Consider the following 26,087-nt stretch of genomic DNA (forward strand, 5'->3'; position numbering starts at 1 on the left):
TTGTTTGCAGTAAAGTTTTACTATGAAGCCTGTGGTATCCTCAAACTCATTATCAGATATCCTGAATATCAGATCTTTATTGTCCCAGCTGGGATTGCAATATGTCCACGAAGCCTGTTTCGAAATCCTTTCCAAATCAAGAGTTATTTCCTCTGCCCATGGGTAGCCAGTCTCACACATCTTATGGTATTCTTCTGGTCCTTGGTACTCTTCTGGGTTATGTAAATATCGTATATACTATGCATTATGTTTTAATATTTATCCTTGTGTTTCAATATTTTAAAGTACTGCCAGTGCTCAACTCCATTGATAGTAGGCAAAATTCCCGAAAGGAATTATCCTTAAGTAAAGGGTATAGAAGTTACTGTGCCCTTACTTATAAGTGAAAGTTTAAAGTTGCTTTTGAAGTTATCTATACTGGGATACACCAAGAAGATCAAACGTTTTATCCAATATAAGGACTAACAAGCTAAGAGATGGGAGAATTACACAACATATCATTATCCTCTTCAAGAAAAACCTTATCTTGTAATGTCAATTTTACATTAAGTTTTCTGACAGGATGCTTCATTTCAAATATTTTAATTTATCCAACTGCTTTTAAAAACAAAAACTAACTATCTTATGGCACTTCTCTCTAACAGCAAAAGTAATAGCAAACATTTACAAATTATATCTAAGTACAAACAGTGAGCTGAAATTAAATCTAAGCCAGCTGATAATAAAGTCTGTGTCTTAGAGGTTTGAAACAGTATATAGTTCTAAAAGGTTTGAGATATAGTGACCTTAAGAATTCCTCCTGACATATTTTATAACATCAAGGCATGGGAAGAAGAATGGGAAGTCTGGATGAAGCATTTGTAGTCCATAAAACATTCCTGAAAATTCCATGTCATCCTGTGTTATAAATAGCCTAGTTCTGGTGTGCAGCTCCTCTTACAAGTGTCTGTCTAATGACAAAAAGAAGAGTCAAACGTATTCTGTAACAGCTCTAAATGTAAGTTAGTTTTCTGGGGGAACTGATGATAGTAAATATTTATTTAGCACCCCAGTAAGTGGAAAATCCACCCAACAGCACCTGTAAGTTTCCATAGGGCAGTGCACGAACTGGCTTTAATGAGTCAGGGGCCAGGATAAAGGTACTGGGACTTAGGAAGAAAACTCTCCATTTTCATTTAGCTTTAGCCCTACCCTGAGGACCACTGTTGGCTAGATTCAAACCTCCCAACGATTTGGTGGTTAGTGACACTTACTCATAGAGTAGCCTGGGCAAGTGTGCTAGCCACAGATCCAGAGATGGCTCTGAGAGTCTATATGAGCCACTGAACTTCCCTGGAATTCATGCTACAGGATTTCACTGTGCTCTAATTAGTGGTAAATGTAGTAATTCTGATATAATAGCTAGCAATTATAAGCACCAATATCAGTCTCTCTCTCTCTACGTATGTGTGTGTGTGTGTGTGTATATATATATATATATATACACACACACACACACGCACACACATATATACATGTATGTATATATATACATATATATGCTATCTATAATATATATAATCTATCTATCATATACATATATACATACACACACACACACACACACACACACACACACACATATATATATATATATATATATATATATATATATATATAATGTATATATATATACCCAGTCACAGTTCTAGACTTAATATTTTAATATTAATTAGTATGTTTTGTAATAATTGTAAAACTGAGACCTTGACACAATATGAGGATATGAGGATAGGAGATGTTACCAGTGCCTGGAAGCTGTACTTACCCTAGGTCTATATGCCTTGAAAATCCATGCCCTTTGAGATTTACATTGTGGAATTTATACATAAGTTAATGTTTTATTAGTAAAAATTGAAATAACTAAATTGCCATAGAAAGCACTAAGTTATGAAATGAATGGTTTGTATTGGCAAGGTTTGAAGCTGGGGAGGGGCCAGAAAGAAAGCCCTTGGCATATAGTACAGAACATTCCTTCCCCCACAAACCACTCTGCAGCACCCAAACTCTAGGTAAGGGAAGAGAAAAAGTGTCAAAGATGTATGTGTGTGTGTGTGTATATGTGCCTGTGTTTCAATGGTACAATGTACATATACTTAATATGCATGAGACCCTACGTTTGTTCTACAATATCAAAATTAAGAAAGGAAGAAAGGAAGAATGTATGCCTGGAGGGAGAGAAGGGGAGGGAGAGGGGAGGAGGAGGGAGGGAGGGGGAGAGGAAAGCAGGAAAGTGGTTCTAAAGGATCAGTAGGAGAATGAATCAGGGTTCTCTCCAAAGTGGGCTAGACAGAGGCAAGTAAGTAGAGAATAGTGTACATGTGACTTTAGAATTCACTTTTATTTGTGTTGTTACACTTATATGTCCTGCTATGCTCTATATCTTTAGTGGTGTCTTAATAGACCACCAATTGATTTATGATTTATTTATATATTAAAACATCTTGGAAAACCTAGCTGTTGTATGAACAGAATTGGTCAGGAGGAACTGGTTATAAGCTGACTTTTGTCTTGCTCTGTGATCCCAAACATAGTATCCGTAAGTTCTTTATGTTTCAGCATTTTTTGTGTGGAAAGTGGAAATAGTAACCCTCATCACAGAGGAGTTTCTGCTAAGGGACGACACTCCTTGGGGTAATATAGGGAAGTGCAAAGTCACATGTTGTATTTGTATTGTATTTTACAAATATTTGTATACAAAGTCTATTTGTATTGCTGATGTTGCCTGTATTATCAGCATCGATGAAGTGGTCTGAAATTTTTCAGTTTTATGATTTAGACAGATTTACCTATTCTAAACTCAGATATGTCTGCCCTACATAAAAATAACCAGTTATCATAAATTTAAACTCTGCCTTTGAGTTAATTCCCCCCACAAATCCTTCCCAGGATGTCTTGGAGACTGTAAGTTCTTGGCTATTTGCATTACACCCAACGCATTCAGACTTTTTCTGAGCTTTAAGGTATTTCAGTTCTGGAAAGTCACACAGGGAGTCATTTCTTTAAGCTCGTTGTGTAAGACATATCCTCAGATCTTATAGAAAGAAGTCAGACTATTCACACTTTACCTGTTCTGGTCATTTATGTTCTATCTTTTAGAGGAAAACACCCCAAAGAGTGAAGGAGTGAATGCCTATTTCCTCTTAAAAGATCTTTTGAGAGATTTCATCTAAACACCACTTTTAGACCCACTGGTTGCTTGGCCCTGCATAGATAGATACTTGAAGGGAATTATTCTGAGTCACCCAGAATAAAGGAGAATGGATAATAGAACAGACTAGCCTCACTTTGAACATATGGCTGTTGGCATCCTAAATCCTATTAACACACAACACAGCTAAGAGTATACTGCACATTCTATTGGTTCATTCTGAGAGGTGACCTGGCTATGTACATATTTCTCTTAGTTAGTATAAAACGAAATTGTATAGATTGTAGTATTTATATACAAAATGTCTAAATGTATATACCCACCTAATTTTTGATAAAGACACTAAGGATATATATTGGAGAAAAAAACCCAGAATCTTATCACAAATGGTGCTAGAAATTCAGCATAGCCACATGTAAAAAAATAAAGTTAAGATCCCCCCACTTCTCACCTTTCTGAAAGTCAGAATTCTTTCTGCATGACCAGAAACTCTGAAATTGTTAGATGACAGAATATGGAAAATACTTAAAGATATGGGCAAGATCAATACTTTTCTAGAATGGACTCTGATAGCTTAGGAAATAAAACTAGGATTTGACAAATGGATTTGGATGACATTTAAAACAAACAAACAAACAAACAAAACAAAGTACCACTGCCTAGTGGAGGAGATAATTAACCGAGGGAAAAGACAGCTTCCCGAATGGGAGGAAATCCTTGTTAACTTCATGTCTGACAGAGGACTACATTTAGAACATATAAAGAACTAGAAAACTAATTATGAAAAAAATCCAAGCAACTCAATTAGTAAGCAAGCTAATAAAATGACCGGTTGTCAAACGATGATGTGTTCATAGGCAAGAAACAGGAAGAAAATGATCAATATTCTTAGCCATTAGGAAATGCAAATTAAACCTTGTGTGTAATTATTAAAAATCAATCTACCCTATCTCCAGCTACTCACCAACAATGGCGGTCTCTCTACCCACATGGCTATACCCAATTTTCCCTGTTTCCTTGCCTCTGAATCCCTTACATTCCTAGTCAACCATCCTCTATCGTCAGTCGGCCAAGAGTTGCTCTAAACCTCGAGTACCATATAAAGAAAACTCTAGAGGCTTGTAATTTATCAGTCAGATTTATAACAATAAATTCTCAACCCCCAAATGCCTACACAAAGAACTCAAAACTCAATTGATATTGATACAAGCTGCCCACATAGATTAGACAAATTGCAGTATATTATTCTATGCTCTTCTATGATATCCATAGCTACCTGTGGCCATTTCAAGCCATGTAGATGCTGTTCTTCCTTTTTCTCCATCTTCCTTTGTTTTCTCCCATCTATCCCCTGTCCTCTCTCTCTCTCTAAAACTCTTAGCCCCACCTTCCTTTTACATTGCCCTATCATAGGCTCTAGCCTTATAGAGGCACTTGACCTCAGCTGCATACCAACAGCAATCTACAAAACCTATATTGACATATTATTTCTTCTCATTCAGAATGGTTATCATAAAGAAAACAGATAGCAGCAAATGCTGGATCCATAGACAGGGAACCCTATGGCTGTTAAGAATGTGAATTGGTGCTGCTTCTATGGGAATCAGTTTGGACAGTCCCCTAAAAGCTAAAAAGCTTATCATATGACTCATTTCTGGGAACATAACTTCCAAAATTGACCCATGTAGCACTATTTACAATAGCAATTGTAGAATCAGCCTAGATGTCTTTAAACATATGAGTGGATACAGGGAAGGTTGTACATCTACACAGCAAAGTTTTGTATAGCTATAAATCATAATAAAATTAAATAATCTGTAGACAAATGGACAGAAGCAGAGATTGTCATATTAAGAGACACAGAAGAATTAGAAAGGCAAATACATTGTAAATTTGTGAATCTTATACAAATTCATAAAATTATGTACATGGGAACGTGCATACACACACATCATAGAAGAAGAAGGGATGTCTGGGGGGAATGAATGGAATAGCAAGAGAAGAGTTGGGGAAGGGGTGATATCAGAAGGGGAATGTGGTCAAAGAACATGAATGAAAATGTCTTGAATGAAAGTCTTGAATGAAAATGTCTATATAAAGCCCAACAATATGTACAATGAATATATACCTGTGTGTTGATTATAAATTATTAGTGAAATACTTATTTCCAATATAAAATGTCTATTATACACTTTGAACAAACAAAAACAGTTATAACTGAACAAAATTGTTTTGCACTTAAAAATGAGCTTGCTTTATGATTTCTATAATTTCCAGACCAAGTTGAAATGACAGAGCTTCTTATAGGGCGTACTCATTATCACAAGAGCTTCATTGCTGTGTTTTGGCATCACGAGTATGTGATTGTATTCATGAATATGTGAGATGAGTAGCATTGGTCAAAGGGGATGGAAAAAGAAATTTCAAACTAGTCTTCACAAGCTCAGAGTCATCTTCATAAATTACACTTTTATAAAATGGGAAAAGTGATATTGCATCTTCAAAATTCATCTTCAGGTTTTCATTAGTAGCCAGTTCTAGGAATCTACCCTATTATGATAGTGTACTTCATTAAATTTTATCCCCCACATGTAAATGAATTTGGCTATCTGTAATGTTTACATACAAAACTTCCTTGCTGAGAAATGTAAAATTTAAGGCAACTGATCACATTTTAAGTATATTTGGTAATAATGTTTGACTGATATAAAACACCATGATTAACACACTATTTGATAATTGGTTTTCTGCCACTGATAGTCACATTACATTATTTTTACATGGAAATATTGATATTAAAATAGAAAATAGAAAACAAGGCATGTTTATATTTCTAGATGTTTACATTTAATTTTTAAAAATGTAATAATAATAATTTTTAAAACCTAGTAGGTTTTTAAAACTTTTATTATTTGTGTGTGTGTGTGTGTGTGTGTGTCTACACATATGTATGTGTGTGTAGGCTAAGGAGCATGTTGGGTCACCTAAAGATGGAGTTACATGTCATAATCACCCAATATGGTTTCTGGAAACTGAACTTGGGGACAACTTGAGAAGTTTACACATCCCCACAGCTGTACTTTCATAACAAAGTCCTGTGCTCCTAATTGTATTTTCTGACAGTGTAGTCTCTCATAGTTGTCTGCATTTCACTGAAGAAGAAAGCTCTTTACCACCACCATCCCCTGCAGTCATTCTGAAGTGCTCCATGGATGCTACTTGTATATTAGTCAAGATGCAGTGAACACGATTCATGAGTTTTGTTTGTTTCCCACATTGATACTCATTGGTTTTTGTCTATGTCAAACAACAGTTTTTCTACATGTTCATGTCACAATTCCAAACAAAGATCTTTGATGCCTTTGTTTACAATTGCCTCAGCATACTGTATGTTTCTTTTGTAGTTGCAGCAATATTAAAAATTATGAAGAAAATACTATCAAATAGTGTGTTAATCATTGTGTTTGAAATGGTGTACATTTGCTTTAATTGGCATTTTAAAATCAGTATTTGTTTTCCTAGAAATATTTTGGGCTTTGCATTTATATCTAAGTTTTATGCATACATGTTGCTAACATTTTTTTATGAATCTACTGCCTCATTACCCAGTGCACAACTGCAGATCACATACTGTGAAATAATGCTTCTCCATCAATTAACAGACTCAGTATATGTTCAATCATACTGCCTAGGAAAACCAGACTTAACTATTTTGGTCTAGATTTCTTTAGACTTTCTTTTTTTTTTGCAAGGTTCTCATTTAGCTGATTTCTACTAATGAGATGTAAAGAAATTTAGTGAAAATTGTTTTGTTGTAAATTAGGATTAAAATACACTTTCCATCTTTAACATGAGTACAAGATATACAATGAAAGATAGACTAATAATTTAAATATGTAAATAAACTAAGATATAAACCATAAAAGTCCACAAAAACAAATGATCACATTTTTTTTCAGGGCATGCTGTCTTGATCCTTTACTTTAATAAAAGCCACAAGTTTGTGGACCTGCTGTTTTATGATGCAGAGGAAGCCAACCAACAGAAGCTGTAACTCTCCATGAGCTCAATGCTACTCCTTGAAGGATTGTTACCGGGAGAGTCCAGTGATCACAGGCTGAAACTATACAGTTATAGTCCATTGTTACTAAAGGTTCCAAACAAACATATTCAACTTCTGTACACACCACAAAGCTTGCTTATGGGTTCCTAAGCACCACTCTTCAACAACTCTGCTTACACTACAAGGATGGTTTCCCAGTTCCTGTCACTTGAGAGAGAAAGGAGCCTCCTCTTAATTCTCCTAGTTCCTTTGGACTAGGCAGACATCAGTCCAGGCTTTGAAGAAAGCAAACATAGGGCTAACTTTAAGGAAGTGCAGATATCTAAGTTCTGTTCTTGTCCTCCTTCCTCCTATGTTGTCTGCTACAGTTGCATCTAAGTGTTCTCCAAGGATGAATTCATTGCATGTTTCCTGGTGGCTGATTTAGGAAGGTAGAAGACACAAGACCCAGAGGCTGTACTTATGAAGGTCATATCTAGTAAGACTTCTCTCCTCTTCTTCTCTACTTCCCATCTGTGATAGGACAGGTGACTCTTCCACATGTTCCTACTGATAGGATGTTCTGCCACCCTGTCTTGTAGCTGTTTTCCCAAGATTAAAACCATTCACCTTGGTGTACAACTTCTGGGGACAAGAGGGAATCAAAGCAAATTTCATCTTTATATTATATATGTATGTTTGTCTCATTCGGAAAAGAATAATGAGAAGAGACGGGACCTACAAAAGTTTTTGCTATTTATAAGAGGCATTTTAAATCATGATTGTTAAGATAGCTAATGTCTATTTTGTTCATGGACAAGCCCAAGTCAGTGAAGAAAAGACAGAGAAATAGATAGATGTTGGGAAGGCCAAAGAAAAAGAGCATAGAAAGGCTGGTCACTCAGGGAAGCAGAGCTGCCTGAAAGAAGGCTGGACCAACTGAGCCTCCTGGAAAGGACAGTCTTCATCTTATTGAGCTGCCTGTAAGTTGTGTAGTGGGCTCCAGGTTCCAGGTTTTATGAGTGTATGAGTTGGCATTGGTGATACAGCTGGCCTTGAGTCACCTCTCTAAGTAACCCAACTAACTATATTCCTGTAAGTAACCCCAGTAAAACTCATTGGTCCCCCAAGTTGGTCTTTGGTGCTATCTGTATTTTGGTCTGTCCTCATTTCACTATCCTGAGGTGAGCACAAATTTATGCATTCCCATGAACAGTGTCTTCCCATGAAACATGCCTTCCCAGGAATAGTGTCACACATCCCTCCCCATGGACCAAGAATCAATCGAACCTAAGAGAATTGAACTCTCTGAATCCACAGTCAAAATAAACCCTTTCTCCCCTTAAGTAGTGTCAGGTATTCTGATACAGACATGAGAAAGCTGACTGATGCATGATCCTATTGCTCCCATTTTGTAGGCACAACTTCCATGACCATTGTTTTACCACGAGGTGTTTCTTTCCTGTTTAATTAAATATTAGTCTTAATGCTGATGTAACTCATCCCAGTATCTTTAGAAGGTGATGGTATAGAATGCTTCCTAATAGAATCATACTGAAGATACTGAAAGAAATGTCTCCAAGTCATATATTTCCTGTCTGTTATGGTTTGAGGTCTTACAGGAGTCTACCACACTCTCTAAATCTGATCATGAATAACAAGATCTGAGAAAGTTTCATAGATTTGTTCATATTTTTTAAATTGCACCCTTGCCAGAAAATCTACATAACTTTTGAAAGTGATATGGCAGAAAAATAGTTTTAAAGAAAACTCATTATAATTATATTTGAAATTGAGTAGCAAAATATAAAAGAGTATAGAGTGGGGGGAATAATTAGGAATGTTGTCTTAAGAATAAAAGATTAAAAATAAAAGTTTTTACAAATGGCATAGATTACTTCTGTTTGCATTAGATGATTGTTTAATAAAAGTAAATTAGGCACACCCAAGTCACACAATTTTAACAAAATAAGAAAGAAAACAAGCAGTACACCATTTAAATCTTACATGAGAAGATTAGGAAATTTTCTTTCATCCTTATTTTACTCTGAAAATTTTTTTAGCTCTATGGCCAACAACTGCAAAGGAGTATACAGCATCCATCTAGTCAGCTCTCATGGAAAAGCATGTCAGCTTATAATACATGAGCACCGTAGCACACACAAATTTGTGGCCATAACTTCAATAATGCATTGTTCTAATGCATCAGAAAGACATATTGTGGTATAAACGGGTCTCTTGAGTTTTCCTAGCATGGTTAACAGCATCTGCATGCTTCAGAGATTTCATAGAATTCAGGAAAATGAGAGTTCAAAGAATGTTTACAGGGATATAAGATGTGAAAATTTTCAGAAGCAATAAATATAAGAATAATTTAGTTCTGACAGTGTTTTACCCTTACCTAATTTATATTTTACCAATAAAATTTTCTAAAAGATTTAGATTGTCTTCTACATCTAGTAGATAAGGAGATCCAACTGGCCTGAGTTGGATCAATAACTAATAAAACAAAACTAATGTTTTGTTTTAAGATAGCTGATAAAAGGGATTTTTACAGTAGGTTTTACTGGAAATTTATGTAGGAAAGCACCATCATTCATGGGGTGGTTATGATGGAGTGCCTGGACATCACTAGAAACTTGGAGAACCTAGCAATACTCCGAATTGATGTCACAGATCTTTTTCTCCCTCAGTGACCACCTTTCTCTGGTCTCTTACCTTGGCCTTCTCAACATTTGTATATTTCTCTGACTTTTCTTCACTGACTTGGGCTTAGTTATGAATGAAATAGGGTATATATATATTTTAATAATCATGATAAAAATGCCTCATAAATAGCAGAGACTTTTGTAGGTCCCATCTCCTATTTCTTTTTCTATGTGAGACAAACATACATATGTATCATGAGGATGAAATTTTCTTTGGTTCCTTCTTGCTCCCAAAATGAATGCTCACATCCCTAAATACCAATGGATCCCAACTTCTGGGCTGTGACCCCTTTTGGGGTCAAACAGTCCTTTCACAGGGGTTATATGTCAGATATCTTGCATATCAGGTATATTTACATTATGATTCATAACAGCATCAAAATTATAGTAATGAGGTAACAGCAAAAATAAGTTTATGGTTGGGGTAACCCCCAACATGAGGAACTGTATTGTAGGGTCACAGTGTGAGGAAGGTTGAGAACCGCTGCTCTATGCCTTCTTGTGGTCCTCCAAATGAAGGTCCTGACTGTACTTATGCTTTCCCAATTTTCTCTGGACACCTACCCAATTTATACTGTTGTTTTAGGAGGCTTATATCTTTAATTTCTCCCTGTTCAGTGGTTTCTTCCTTTGTTTGTGAATGTCATTTGAATACAAGAGAAAACTTTGTCCTTCTCTCCCCAACGCTGCCTTGAGCCATTTCTCTTTAAATTCCAGCTTATGGGCAAGGAAGATGATATACTAGTTAATGCACAGGCTTTGCAAGCACAGGGACTAGAATTTTAATCCTCAAATGCATGCAAGTCTTGGTGGATTGGAACTGTAGTCTCTGAAGGCAGAGATAGGATCTCTAGAGTCAGTTGGCTAGCATGATCAGCCTTATGTGAAAGCTTTGATCTGATGAGAGACCCTGACTCAATAAATAAGGATGGCGCCTGATATCAACCTCCATCCTTCATCCACTTTCCAGTGTACACATGTACACATACTGGGACACACACACACACACACACACACACACACACACACACACTGTGGTACACACAAACACGTAAATTGGACAAGATAAATATCAGCTTCTGAAAGTGGTAGTCAGTAATCCCCTGACTTTCTAAAGATTGGCAGCATCAACTCAGACAAGTTGGATCTCTTTATCTACTTCTAGATGTAGGAGTTACCCCAAGTTCAAGGGCCTGTCCCCAGTAATTTTTTTTTTCTGAAGCCTGTTCTTTAGTTGCAGTCTGTCTGGTACTATTCTGCCCTCTCTGGAGACCTCCTGATAGCAAATTTGTCCTTCCTTCTTGAGAAATCAGATGAATTTAATTTTACTTTAAAAAAATATTTTCTTTTGGATATTTATTTATTCTATTTTATATGTATATAGAGTATTTTGCTGGAATGTATGTATGTGCAACACATGTATACCTGATGCCTGAATAGGGCAAAGGAGAACATTTCATCCTGGAACTGGAATTACAGATGGCTACACGATGGGTGCTGGGAATCAAACCTGGATTTTCTGGAAGAGCAGCCAGTGCTCTAATCCATGGAGTCATCGCTCAAGCCAGGTTTTACGGGCTGGTGCTCTTCATGCCTGGGTCCTTTAAATGGATTCATCTCCAAAAAGACAGTTTCCTTTTAACATTTCCTACATTAGGCAAAGGCACTATGGGTAGTTTCAATTTGTTAGTTCAGCCATCATTAAAACATTTTTTTTTTTTTTTTGCCCAATGTCTGTTTCACACATGTATATAATGATTTTTAGACATTTTCACCCCTAAATACCCAGTTGTGTCTCTCTCTGTTCATTGGCTTTTCTGAATGTTTACAGCATCTGGCTGTTTCACTTGCTTACGTAATAATTATGTTCTTTCATCTATGTATCTAAAAAGATGCATAGGTTTCCACTTCCGCTTTCCTGTGAATCTATGATTTACCATAGTGTCTGCTTCTGCTTAGAGGCCCTCTGATTCTGCTTAGCTGACACTGACGTCTGTTTTCTGTAGTTCAGAGCCAGGCCTGGTTGGTGGAATTTGGCTACTACATTTTTTGACTATGAAACAATGACTTATTGACTTTACTGAGGAGGAGAGTTTGATCATAAAAACACAAAATTTCAAAGCATTCAATACTTTATTTTTTACTAGATATTTGCTTCTAAATGAACCTTTCCCTTAGGTCTCTTTAGTTTTGAGGAACATCCTGTTGGGGGAATACCTGGGGAATTATTGCCCTTATTCAACCCAGAGAGAGGAAGCACAACCTTTTACCTCAAAGTGGGATAAGGTTGTTGTGCCCCAAAGAGCCATGTGGAACCAGACTGATTCTAGACTCTTCTTGAAATCACGTTTCTATGTTTCTTGCTTTCTCCGTGTGCTTCAGTTGTGCACATGTTTCTTTAGTCAGTGACTTGAATAAGGATAGCTCATATCTCTGCTTTTAAGGAACCCCAGGCAAGCTAACTTCCATGGCTTGCCACACCAAACAGCAATTCAAGTGTCACATCCCCATCTTTTCTTCCTCTTTGTTACCTAGCTCTTCCCTTCCCCACTCAGTGTACAGACTTTAATTTCACTTCTTTTATAAGAGTATGTTCAAATGTGCTAAAGATAAAAACCTATTAACATGGCCAAATACATGTATTAAAGTTTAAAAATGTTTTCTATGGAACACTTCACAAAAACATATCAAGGGAAAGTGTGAAGACATGATCAGAAGCATGCAATTATTTTCCTCAATGCTCTTTTATTTATTTGTATTTTTTTTCAGTTACTTGTCTTGATGTTTTGGCTGAGACCCTAGCCTTCAATGGCTGAGCCATCTCTACACTCCAAGCACTGTTTTTCTTACAGTGTCATTTTAATTGAGCATATGCAGCATTTACATATAGTCACTACACACACACACACACACATACACACACACAGTCATACAATATGAGATAGATGCTGCCTAGCACACAGTTTGGATTCTGGAATCGCAAATGAAAGCTATGCAGCATCTCTTTCACACTGTAGTGACTGTAAAGACTACCAGTGAACACAGTCACATTAGTACAAATATTTATGGATGTGTTTGCTTTGAACCTATTAAAAATATCAAGTGGGTATCCATTATTTCTAATAAGAAAAATTCAGAAGTTAACCATTTTTAAGGAAAACAAGAAAAGGTAGATCATTAGCTTTTCCTGTAGAATTCAGAACTGACCAAGGTGCACCGTGAATCCTATGGGAAAGAAATGTCCAATCATCTTTCAACTGTTGGATTATCACATTTATTTTTCAACTGCTGCTGTCTCTTGAGAATTTTATCATGATATGTTGCAAATGACAAAAGCATTAAACTTGCTTTCAGAATTCCCTTGTTTCTGGAAGGCCACACAAGATGCAATAGTTTTGTAAAGCTGAGGTTTGAACTGTAACTTTCTGCCTTTTAAATCATTATGCCATAAAACATGTCCAATGTTCTTCATGTTTTACATTTTTAAAATTCTCTTTGTAGTTCCTGCATTCATGCTTGGTGTTGGCAGCCATCCACACCCATATTCACAGCTTCTCAAATGGCAAAAAACTTTTTGCTTGACATTTACCCTGGCAAAGCTAACAAGAGGTGTTCAGTATGACTTAGATGCAGTATAGGCAGTGACATCGGAGGGTTAGCACAGCTCACATCAAAGCAAGTGCTTCTTTTCCTTCCCCTCCCCCTTAAGTGCATCTGTGGGTAAGCAGGTAATAGTTATAGGATGCTTCAGTACAAATCTGTCACCAAAGAATATTCTCTGGTGTCTCAGGCTTAGTTCTGTAATATACCTGAGAGCTAAGTAGTGATAAAACTAATTTACATTAGAATTTGAAGCAGTTTGCCTGCAGTTATGAGTTAAAGTAACCCCACAGCTGGAACAGGTTAACTCTGATGGCCACCCATCCTTTCCCACTGTCCAGGCAATTCTGGTTTTAAACTGATGACAAGATAGGCTGGTTATGGGGAGAGAGTGTGCACTTTTCTCTGTGTGGAGACCAGAAGGGATCAACGGCACCATTGTTCCTTTTGATGTGTGGTCTTAGGAATGAAATTTAAAGTGGATCTTTGGTCAGTGCTTCACTTAAAAACTCAATAGTCTCCATTTTAAAGATATACAAATCTAGGTGGCAGTTGCTGCTGCTGCTGCTGTTATTGTTGTTGTTTGTTGTTTTCCTCCTCCTCCTCCTCCTCCTCTTCCTCCTCCTCCTCTTCCCCCTTCTCCTCCTCCTCCTCCTCCTCCTCCTCCTCCTCCTCCTCCTCCTTCTTCTTCTTCTTCTTCTTCTTCTTCTTCTTCTTCTTCTTCTTCTTCTTCTTCTTCTTCTCTTCTCCTTTTCTGCTTCTGCTTCTGCTTCTGCTTCTGCTTCTGCTTCTGCTTCTGCTTCTATACAGGACCACAGAATTAGCTGTATTTTTTTCTTATGTTAAAATATATAACTGGTTCTGTGGCCTCATTTAGAACATTGTTGAATTTCTATGGCTTTCGTTTCATTTGATGGGCTGGAATGGCCCTGCCATTTTTCCACCCTTTAACTTTGATGTTTGCTCTACAGTTGGTTATTCGATGGTCTGGGACCTGCTACCCTTTTATTAGGCTAAATCCCTCTGAAGCTGTCAGCATCTCTGGACATTGGAGACAGGATGTCTTCAGTTCAAAGGCTCCATGGTATGGTTCTTCCATGACATAGAACAGCTCTTACATAGATCTGCATAAACATGCTATTCATAGGCAGTGTCCCATTCAGAAACTATGAAATGGTTCTTCTTTGCTAATCACCAAATGGAGATAATTTACGTCATCTTATTGTATTACAAATCATGTCACTTGTCCCTTTATTTAAATGGATGTGAGAAACCTGGCCCATTGTGCCTTGGATGTCTACATAAGTATTGGATTGTCACCATAGGCTACAATCATTTTTCTTCCTCACTGCCAGCCCTTCTGGAACATTTTGTCTTTCTTGCCTTAAATTCATGGCAGGCACTACTAATTAGAGTGAATTTTACCACAATGGCCCACAGACACACTGCCATTAAGTAGCTGTGACATTTAACTTGATCTACAGGATGGCCTTTATTCAGGAAGTCCAGTCCATGCCTTGTGCTGTCTCCTTTCACCTTACTTCAATTAGACTGAGCTAGATATTGTCTGCCTACATCTTGTTTGCTGGATTTATAGTTCCCATCAGGCACAGAGCATGAAGCAAATCCAGAGCATGTTTACTGCTGAGACCCAACTGTACCCTTGCTGACATTTACTTGATATTAACAGACATGGGCATTCTCTCTGCCTTCCTGTCCTAACCCATTGCTTCAGCAGATCTTCTTGATGCAGATGTGGGAGATGCTAAATGCCAAAAGACTGCTATGGAATTCTGCAAAATGGAATATGGGGATGTGTGCAGGTTTGGTCATTTACATTGAGTCTGATATGTAGTCTTGTAAATTCAAGCAAGTGGGCTTGAGGAAAAACTTGCTTGAATGAGTTTTGCACTATCTGTTGGTTTCCTGGAAGCAGTGATTTTAGTGTCCTTTGTCCTAGTGGTATCAATAAACCCAATGGTTATCAGAACATCATATGTGTTATTTATGCTATCATTGGTAAGGCACATAAACCAGATCAGACACAGGCAAGGAAGGAAAGCAGTGTTTGCCATGAAAAACCTAGTAAATTTATACGTAAGTACCATTTACCTGTAAGACAAAATCTGAGGCCCCAGCTCCCCTACACAGAGGACGTTAATCTTCACATCCTACCCTACAATGGGAGGGACGTCATCTATTTTATACTTGTTAGGTTTCTGAAACTCTCAATTTTATTATCGAGCTACATAAATGTTGCTCTTTATCCTGGGGCATAAAACATGGGCACCTGAACCCAGATGTCCCTCAACAGAGGAATGGATACAGAAATTATGGTACATTTACACAATGGAGTACTACTCAGCTATTAAAAAGAATGAATTTATGAAATTCCTAGCCAAATGGATGGACCTGGAGGGCATCATCTTGAGTGAAGTAACACAATCACAAAAGAACTCACACAATATGTATTCACTGATAAGTGGATATTAGCCCAAAACTTAGGATACCCAAGATTTAAGATACAATTTGCTAAACGCATGAAACTCAAGAAGAATGAAGACCAAAGTGTGGACACTGTGCACCTTCTCAGAATTGGGAACAAAACACCCAGGGAAGGAGTTACAGAGACAAAGTTCGTAGCGGTGATGAAAGGATGGACCATTTAGAGACTGCCGTACCCAGGGATCCATCCCATAATCAACTTCTAAACGCTGACACCATTGCATACACTAGCAAGATTTTGCTGAAAGGACCCAAATATAGCTGTCTCTTGTGAGACGATGCTGGGGCCTAGCAAACACAGGAGTGGATGTTCACAGTCAGCTATTGGATGTATCACAGGGCTCCCAATGGAGAAGCTAGAGTAAGTACCCAAGGAGCTAAAGGGATCTGCAACCCTATTGTTGGAACAACATGATGTACTAACTAGAACCCAGGAGCTCTTGTCTCTAGCTGCATATGTATCGAAAGATGGCCTAGTCAGCCATCACTGGAAAGAGAGGCCCATTGGACTTGCAAACTTTATATGCCCCAATACAGGGGAATGCCAGGGCCAAAAGAATGGGAATGGGTGGATAGGGAAGTGGGGGGGCGCTATGGGGGACTTTTGGGATAGCATTGGAAACGTAATTGAGGAAAATATGTAATAAAAATATTAAAAAAAAAAAAAAACATGGGCACCGACATCCAGAGAAAGGGAGAATTCAAGTAAAAGTGAAGGAAAATAGGTTCGACTGTGTAGCAGTGAAAAGACATTTTCTTGAATGGCTTCTCTCTATCAGTTACGCAGTGTCTCTAGCCAAGTTCTGCTAGGTGTTGTGCCCTGCCTCACCTTTCATCAACATCCCTGCATCTGCAGGCTGGGGGTGAAAATGATGGTGATATCTGATATTCGCCTTATCCAACCTATGAGCAGCCTTTGGTGGGTAGTAGTATAATCTACATTTTCTATGAGGCAACAGGCATAGAGAGGCAGAAGAACTCACTCGTGACCACACAGTTAGTGTCAGAGCTGGGATTTCAATTCCATCAGTTTGGACTTAGAGTCCAGGTGACAACCTCCACACTGAACAGTGTCTTGCCTGTGGCATGGAAGCAGGCAGACATGCTACCAGCCCTGTCATCCTGGAATTTCACTGGCTCCAGCATCACCGTAATGGAGGAAATATGATCTTGTTCCCTTGCTTCCATCAAATCTGGACAAGGGCAATGGGCTACCACCTGACAGGGGTGGGGGCTGAGCAGCTCCAATTCTCTGTAGAAGGCAAGGAATCCCGAGGCCAGACAGAGCTGGGATTTAGGACTGTGAGGGAAAGTCAAATCTGTATGCACTACAGTGTTCAGGGAAGCAATTAAGACAAAGGTTTCCTAGTGTGAAGTGAGGCACAGGTACACAGCATAACCTGAATTGTGACTAAAGGGGCTATGGAGAAGAGTGTAGAAAATTTAAGTGTATTTCTGTCCAGTATTAAAATTAGATTCTAGTAGCAGATAACAAGAACAAGATCTTTGTATAGCCATGCAAAGTGCATTTTATTTGGGTAACTGGCTAACTCACTAATAAATGGTCATTTTTTAAAAAAAGAGACCTGGCATGATTCCTTTGATAAAAAAACATATGAGTTGCACATTTAAACTGATATTGTTTAGGCATGAACTCAACATGTGTATAAGAAAAGTAGAAGGTTGCATTAAATACTTATTCTCTGTATACTTTGAAATATTCCATTATAAGGAGGTCCACAGGGAATCTGTGTCTCAGAGGCATCTATCCAAGTCAACTCTCCTGAGCTATTTCGTGGGAGCATCTACGAACATGTGATCTACCTAAACTACGTCACTTCCTAGGACATTTTTCTGGGCTTCCATTCAGTTCCTGTTGCCACTTCTGCCACCTCACCATTGGCTGTCTAATTTCCTAGCCTCCCACCTTTCTCTCATTTTCTCTTCTAATGCCTTGCCCATTGATCAATTAAAACTTCTTTATCAATTAACACTGCTTCTGCTGGCTTCTTTTAAGAAACATCTCTCTGTTGACTTTGTTGCTCATGTGTGTTTGTGTGTATATGTGTGCATGCGTGCACATGCATGTGCATGTGTGTTTATGTGTAGGTGCATGTGTGTGTGTACTTGTGCACACATTCATGTAACTTGTCTGTGTACCGTGTGTGTACAGGAGCTCCTAGAGAACAAACCCCTGACCTGGAATTGCACTTTGGTGAGCCACCATGGAGGTTCTGGGAACAAAGCAAGGGACTCCTATGAGCTTAGAATAGGGGCTATGTAAGTGAATAATATCCCCTATTAACAACTGTCACATCTTTGTACCCCTGATGTGAGCTTACTCCCACTGAGTTCTCCATAACTGTTAAAGTGCTCTCCTTTGGTGTTCTGGCCCTGCTGTGTCCTGGGTACCTTCCTGCTTCCTCCTCTGTTCTCATCCTGACCTGAACAGTCTCCAGGCCTCCACATAGGTTGCCTGCCCTCACCACTCTCAAACACACTGAATCCACAGTATAAGACCATTGTTTATTATTAGCTATTCTAACACTTGCATTGATTAATAACGTGTATAAGATTAAAAGTACTGCTGGGTGGTGGTTGCAAATGTCTTTAATTCCAGCACTGTGGAGGGAGAGGCAGGCAGATCTCTGTGAGTTTGTGGCCAGCCTGGTCTACAGAGCAAGTTCTAGGACAGTCAGGGCTATAAAAAGAAATCCTGTCTTGACACCTCCCTCCAAAGAAAGATTAAAAGTTTCAGTCAAATATTTTACTTACAAGATTTCAAAAAGTGAAGGTTAAATATTTAATGGCATAAAACAAAGATGAAAATCAGGTCAAGAAAACATACCGTAAGAATATTCTCAAAGTTAAGATCAGTTTTTAAATGTGAGAACATTAATTTTATAGTTTATTAAATGAATAGTTTGTAAGCTAACGTCTAACAGCTTTACGAGACAAACAAAATGAACTAATTAAAAATGCAAACAAAGTTCTGTTTAAGTACCCACAAAAGCAGTGTTCTCACTGAGTATATAGAAGCCTTCTTATCATGTATGTGTGTGTGTTTTCTCAACTAGAATTTTGTGTGTTAATAAAAATAACTGCAGCAATACTTGCATACTTCTGCAATGTTCGGTATTTTTTAAAGTATGGTTTCATGTGAGTGAGATCTGTGTTGTAAACGTATCCTAACTGTGAGATATTGTTATGTGTGTAATCATGGAGGAAGAATAAGAAGGTGAAGCTTTATTTACCATTAAACATCTTTCACTAAAGACATTGTGACTAGAAATTAAGTCCTAGGGACTTGCCACATGTTTTATATTCTGTTTTAACAATTTTAACAGGAGTCAAACACCTGCAATCAAAATTTACATGTTTGTTGACAGTGGATCAATATAGTTTTTACAGTCATGGATTTTTCTATAGTATTCTATTTTAAAATTCAATGAGATAGAAAAATTATTGGTCTATTTCTGAAGGTGTGTATACATGTGTGTATTTGTATGCATGTTAATGTGTTTGTGGATGTGTGTGATATGCATGTGTGTGTGCATGCATTAAGACACCTTATCCATCCATACAGTTAATGACTTTTGAGGTGCATTCAAACCTGGTTCTCATGAGGAGGAGAAATGGGACACTTAGGGACATAAACGCAAATCTACAAGAGTGCATTCCTTACATTAATTCACTTCCTGTTTAAGTACCTACTTAATTAGAGACATCATTGAAAATGTTCAGAAATTATTTTTAAACATCGATAATGCCACTAATATCTAATATAGTTATTTTCTTTGAAGTGCATGGCATTTTCGAGAGAGATAGCAACAAGGACAAATTATATGGAACAATAACTCTAAAATTAGTTATATTACTGTCTGATGGAGTCGCTCTTTATAGAAAATAAAATAAAAAGTATTATAAAATATTCTGGACTACACACATTTATAAGTAGAATATATTTACATTAAAATAGTGATTGAGTTATGTAGTTCAAATAATTGCCTCTGCAATTATGAAAAATACATCAACTTCATTTATCCTTTGACCTGTCTTCTGAAATACAAGCTTTGATAAGGTACAATTTCAATTTGAAGTGTGTTTTTAAAACACAAAATGGGAATCATTTGAATACTTTCTCATTTCAGCAACTGGCTGACAGGTTTCTCATAATTATCTTACAAACCAAATTAAGAAATGTGGGTGAGGAGGAAGTAGAGTTCACATACATTTGCACATACTTTGATTAGCAGTCCTTGAGCCCATGATAAAATACAGGCTATTGACATCTGGTTGTCGGGTCCTTTTCTGTTTAGAATTTATTAATTATTTCAATAGTATAAAGATGGGAGCTGTTTGACTGGAGAACAGGATTCACATACATTAAAACAACAACAAAACTCCAAGAAAATAATGCCCAAATGATAAAATATTAGAGACTAAGTTCCAGAAGATGAAAAATAACATGGCTTGTTCCAACACTGTCATATAAGACAACCCCAAACCAGGAAAGACATGACTGGGTAGATGTTTTCATTAAAACAAAGGAGGGTGTGTTAAGCTGAACACACACTATGACAACCCAAAGCTTCCTCCTTCCTAGATAACAAGACTCTTAAGCTGCATTGGGAGTCTATTGTCCATGGTAGAGGGCCTACTTGCCATATTGAACTGTACATTTTTGTCTCATTCTTGATTCCTGCAAGAGGTCAATTCATGCCTCCTGGGACAAACTACTAGACTGCAGTGGGCCTAGGAACCCAAAAAAGGGAAGGAAATAAATCAAGAGAATTGGTTCTTTATTAACCTTCCAAAGGCAAGCCTTTGGAAATTGGTCTTCAACTATTTGAAGTACACTGATATATTTGAAGTACATGGATTTCCTTCACAGAAGGTATAAATGAGATTGCTATGAGCAAATGAGAATGATTTACAGTACAGTTGGACAACGAGGGAAAGCTTGCCCTCTATTTCAGCAGCCAAGTCAAGCCATTTGAAACCCTGTTCCAGGAACCTCATCCACACTGTTGTAGAGTTGAGGATGTAATGCCTGCTTTATGTAGCACAGGGACTTCATAAGCAATCATATGAGAAAGTGTATAAAAACACAAGACTCCAGAATCAACTGAAGACAGAATGACCCAAGGATGGTGTGTCAAGAGTCCCAGGGAAGCACTCCATTTGCCAGAACCCTTCAGGGCTTCCTTTTGCTGGAGATACAAAGACTCAGCTCTGGCTAGAGATGGTCATCATGGTATTTCCAATTAATGCTGAGATTAATTTATTGCCTGTTTCATCTTGGTTAAAATCAACAAATAGTGAAGTGTGAGTTTCAAGGAGTCCCTAATGTCAGCTAGTTAATTTGGGCCAAGAGCCTAGTTGCTATCTACAGTTTTGAGAGAATGTGTGTCCAGGTGGGATTTCTACTGCAGTGCTCATTAACTTAACTCAAGAATGGGAACTCTGGCCAACATGTTCTAGACCACATTAGGGCTAACTGACTTTATACAAATAATGGTCCATACATTTGTGCTGATGATTTTCGAAAACATGTAGACTATTCTGATGCTAATACTCTGTCAAAATCCCTAACCTTCTATTTCTGTCTTTGGTAGCTGGTACCCTATGCCCACCTGTTTGCTATCTATTTATTTTATTCTTTTTAATGCTCAAAAATAATTGTCTTCCGTGTTGGCAAACTCTACCAGCTGTTTCAACTCTACTCACCCTTTGGCCTTCTTTGCCAGGTGGACCCTGGGGACCTTGGATTCCTATGGAGCCCTGTGGGGGGAAAGGAACACATGTTAACACTCTAGTTCAAGTGTGTCTGCCACGAAAGAATGTCGTGATGACTGACCCTCATTTCAGGGACTAAACAAAACAAGGTTAAGTCACTTCAGCCCTTCCAAGGTTAGTCTATCAATATGTTAATGATGAGAAATGGCTGTTCATTGTCTTGCTTGTCCTTCGACCTGGTTCAAGAAAAGGGTAGTGGGAAGTTCTGAGGCAGTGGAGAGATTAAAACCAAAACAAAATAATAAACAAACCTCTTATGACTGAAAGCCCATAATTGCTACAGTACCACACATGGATGAAAACCATAAGTGTAAGCAGAAAAGGTACCTTTTCCATATTTAGATTCTATAAACAAAACTACGGTTTTGTTGACAGTAGATTTGTATCTTTTTAGAAAGCACATGATTTTGTCATTAGCTGTAGCTATGTGTGTTTATGTGTGTACCTTTTAGTATCATATAGTATTGTATGATTTCCCTTATTCTCATCAAGTAATGAGGGGAACATATTTGTTCACTTAAAATTCAGATTATAAAATTGTCCAGGAATTCCTAGGTGTCATTAATTTGAAAGCCAAGTCTCTGGGGTGGCTGTTATAGGTATTTGTTATTACAAGAATTCCTTCTCAACCTATCAGGTTGAGACTCAGACTGTATCAACCTCAGACTATATTGCTATCTTTTTCTCTTCAGCAGTCATTACTGGTTATTCCAGATCGTTCCTATTGCTTCTTCCTTCCCCTTTGAACCTTCAAATGGGCTGTAGGGGGACTTTACACTCATGTTCATAGTTTACATCCTGTACCTGATCTCCTCCACTTGTGTGCGTCAGACCCTTTACACAGATGATATCTAGACTTATAGATAGAAACTAGCCTTAGTTTATGTATATGCATATTGAACAGCCAACTGCCTGTTCGACACCCCCACTTGGATATCTACAGGCAACTCAAATTTGGCTCATCAAGTACTGAGTGTAGAACCCTCCCTCACTCCTTGTTTGCAATCCTCACCACAGTCAACACACATAGCCCCATCTTGTTGCTCAGTCTCGAGATCAAACTCACACCTTACACTCCCCTCTCTCAGACCCATTCTTCACATAGGATTACCAGGCCTGATTAGATTTGTTTTATTTGAATCCATTTAACTCCATTCTAATGGCTTTCAGATGATCATTTCCTGCATGGCTGCCAAGCTTCCTGGTGGTTTTGTAATCATCAATCCAATCTTGAGAAAACCTAGCTTTGGTCTCTCTCCTGACTTGCCTGTAAGTGGGATCTATCTTACTCAATAGGGGCTGTGAATGTTACTGGCTACGAAAACCAACTGTTGCTGGAGAATCAATCCACTATAGTGAAAAAAAGAGAATGAATACATTAGGTTCTATAATTCTTATTATTAGCTTATTAAATTATATATATATTAAATGCATAAAAGTATTTGATGCAAACAAGCAGTATAAGTAAGTCTAAACTCATTCTATCTAGAAGAAAAACAGCTTAGGATTCTTTGGCACTTTCTAAATTGAACTCAGAGCCTCTTGAATGCTAAGCATACCCTCTTCCACTGCTAGCCTCCCAGGATTCCTTTTTATAATATGATCTTCTTTAACTAAAAACTGGGTATTTTTGTGATGACCCATAACTACTTTTTATGCATATGGTCATTTCTATTCTTTCATAGATAATATTTTTAAAAAAATGATATAAGTCAGGCAAACACAGGTTAATAGCTCAGCATTGGGGAGCTCTGCTTGGTTTAGACTATGTACATTCTCCTCCTGTAATAGATGCATCTGGAAGCCTGAGTCTCCCACCCACAGCTACTACTTATACCCAGCTCTCTGAACAATACATACAACAACACACTGGCAGTGAGATATCTCATCTGAACTCAGCTACAGGCACATCCTACTTTAAACAATAAAATACATTTTTCTTTCCCTTAATGACCATAAAGTACAGAGAGATTTTATTCATTCATATTATAGTTATGTCCTTAGCACAAGATAGGACGTGAGATAGTCTTAACTACAATGGGGCACATGTAGTGTGAGGTAAACTGTGTCCTCTGAGTGCAGTTTTTAGTGAGAATCCTCCATCTACGTTCTATGTCTATGAATAATTGGGCATGCATATGTTTACAGAATCTAAGCCTGTCAATCAAAACAGATAATTGCCTGTGCTATTTCTAGTTGTGACCAAAGTCCTTTTTCTTGAATCCCAACTCAGTCAGTTCCTTCACTCATGTGGCCTGCTGCTATGATTGACAGCACGTATCTTTATGATCTATACTACACTATTTCCTTGAACAATATCCTCTTAATACTCTACAATTGTGTGAGCCATTATTTTAGTTCTGTAGATTAAGAAGCCTATTGGTTCATGTTTGGAAGCACCTAGCCCAAATCCCAACCAGTAGTAACATATACATACATATATGACTTTACCATCTGAACATTTATTTTTAACAAAAAGTTTGATTAATCTATATTAAATTTTCATTCACATAATTTCATTTAAAGTTTCATTCATGTTTGACTGAAGATATAAGGGTTTCATATAAATAATTTTAACAGAGTTTTGAACATTAGTACAAAATTTCTGCTTATGTTCCTAATGAAAAAATACTCGTGTTCTTCACCATAACTGATTGAATAAAAGCAAACATTTGTCACTTTCATTATTTTATATGATTTTAGAAAAATAATTGTACAGAGGTGTGGTGACCCTGTATTTCATGAACTTAGGCAGTAATAACTTTTGGGGACTGAGAAATTGATCAATTTTGCCTGTAATTTATAAACCACTTACAAAATAATATATAAGCAAGGGAAGTTGGATAATTAGGCTAACTCAAAGATGACAAATTCCTAATGTTTGTAAGTAAATCAAATGTTAAAATTAAAATACAGCAATATTAATTGCAGTGTAATTACACAGACATGCTATTTTATGCAAGACTGACACAGTCTTAGCTCTAGATTAAACCATTGTCTTTGCCTTTAGGAAAACTAATGTCAAACCAATATACAACATTTTTGGTATTCATCCAAATGTTGTCAAATCTGTCAATGTTTTTAAACATGAGTTTCTGAAACACACACACACACACATGCACACGCTCACACATGCATACATGTGCACACATGCATTCACATGCACACACTAACTGTCATCAAAAGAGTATGCTTAATTCTTGGAAATAAAATTAAAAATCTAATACCTGTATAAGTAAATAAAATTATATTTTAAAGTCTGTAATGCAAAATATTACATTTTTTTCAGAATTAGTTCAACAAATTAAGAAATGAGAGTTTTCTGTGTAAAGGCGTGTCTGGGTAGATAATGGTACCAAGGTATGTGCATAAACCCCAAGTGTGTCTCAGAGCCACAAGCTTTGCTCCCACTTCACTTTTGCTAAGTGTAGTACCCTGGTAACAGATTAACAAAAATCTTAGTAATTTCTATTTAATCTTTAACAAATAACTTCTTATTAAAATCACCCATGACATCTTATATTTAATCTTAGCCATGCTACCCAAATGTTCAAAAATTTTGCTTCTGACTTACTGGCTGACTATCAAACTCAGGATTCACACTGCCATTGAGTGACCTTCTCAGCCCCAGAACATTTTATACCGCATTATTGAGCATTAGCAAATAGCATTTGACATTTGCAAAGAAAATTATTTTTAATATTGGCAGTTGTAAAACAGATCCATCAGTTACACACACACACACACATACACACACACACACACACACACACATTTTTCCAAACTGAGAAATTATTTGAGGATATGTTATTATTTACAGTTACTCAGCTTATATTCTTTCCACTTAGTATGGTCAGGGAGTGAATTTATTCATCACTTACTAAGAAAATTAGAGATCTACCTAAGCTGTGGGTTCCCTGAATTAAATATGAGAACTTAGCACTTGGTTCGAAACCACTCTGCTCTTCTGTCTTACTTGGCTTTGTAAATGACATTCTATATTTACTGTGCTTAACCTTTCCCAGGATGATGAGTTCTACAGGATAGAATGTATTATATATTCTATATCCACCCCCCTTACAGAAGACTCTCAAAAAATATGTGGTAGGGCAAATCAGAAAGAAGAAAGCTTTGGCAGAGAGCAAAGCTTGGTGGTGATAATGGGAACATAATTCTCTGTACATAAAATTATTATTTTCATAACTTGGTTTTAGTAGTATATTAAAGAACTAATTTTTTCTCT

The 26,087-nt window shown here is 37.3% G+C and overlaps 1 protein-coding gene across 2 annotated transcripts in view; it reads right to left on the reverse strand.

The window, feature by feature from the left end:
* Col19a1 (collagen type XIX alpha 1 chain) overlaps positions 1-26,087 on the reverse strand; it is a 314,640-nt gene that overhangs the window by 123,788 nt on the left and 164,765 nt on the right. For both annotated transcript variants that reach the window (XM_029483553.2, XM_021163060.3), the window contains one exon: positions 21,776-21,829. In XM_029483553.2, coding sequence (XP_029339413.1) covers positions 21,776-21,829 — 54 coding nt within the window. The remainder of the gene's footprint in view (positions 1-21,775; positions 21,830-26,087) is intronic.

Source organism: Mus caroli, unplaced genomic scaffold (assembly GCF_978045245.1).
Source record: "Mus caroli unplaced genomic scaffold, Mus_caroli_1 scaffold_1, whole genome shotgun sequence".
Taxonomy (NCBI): domain Eukaryota; kingdom Metazoa; phylum Chordata; class Mammalia; order Rodentia; family Muridae; genus Mus; species Mus caroli.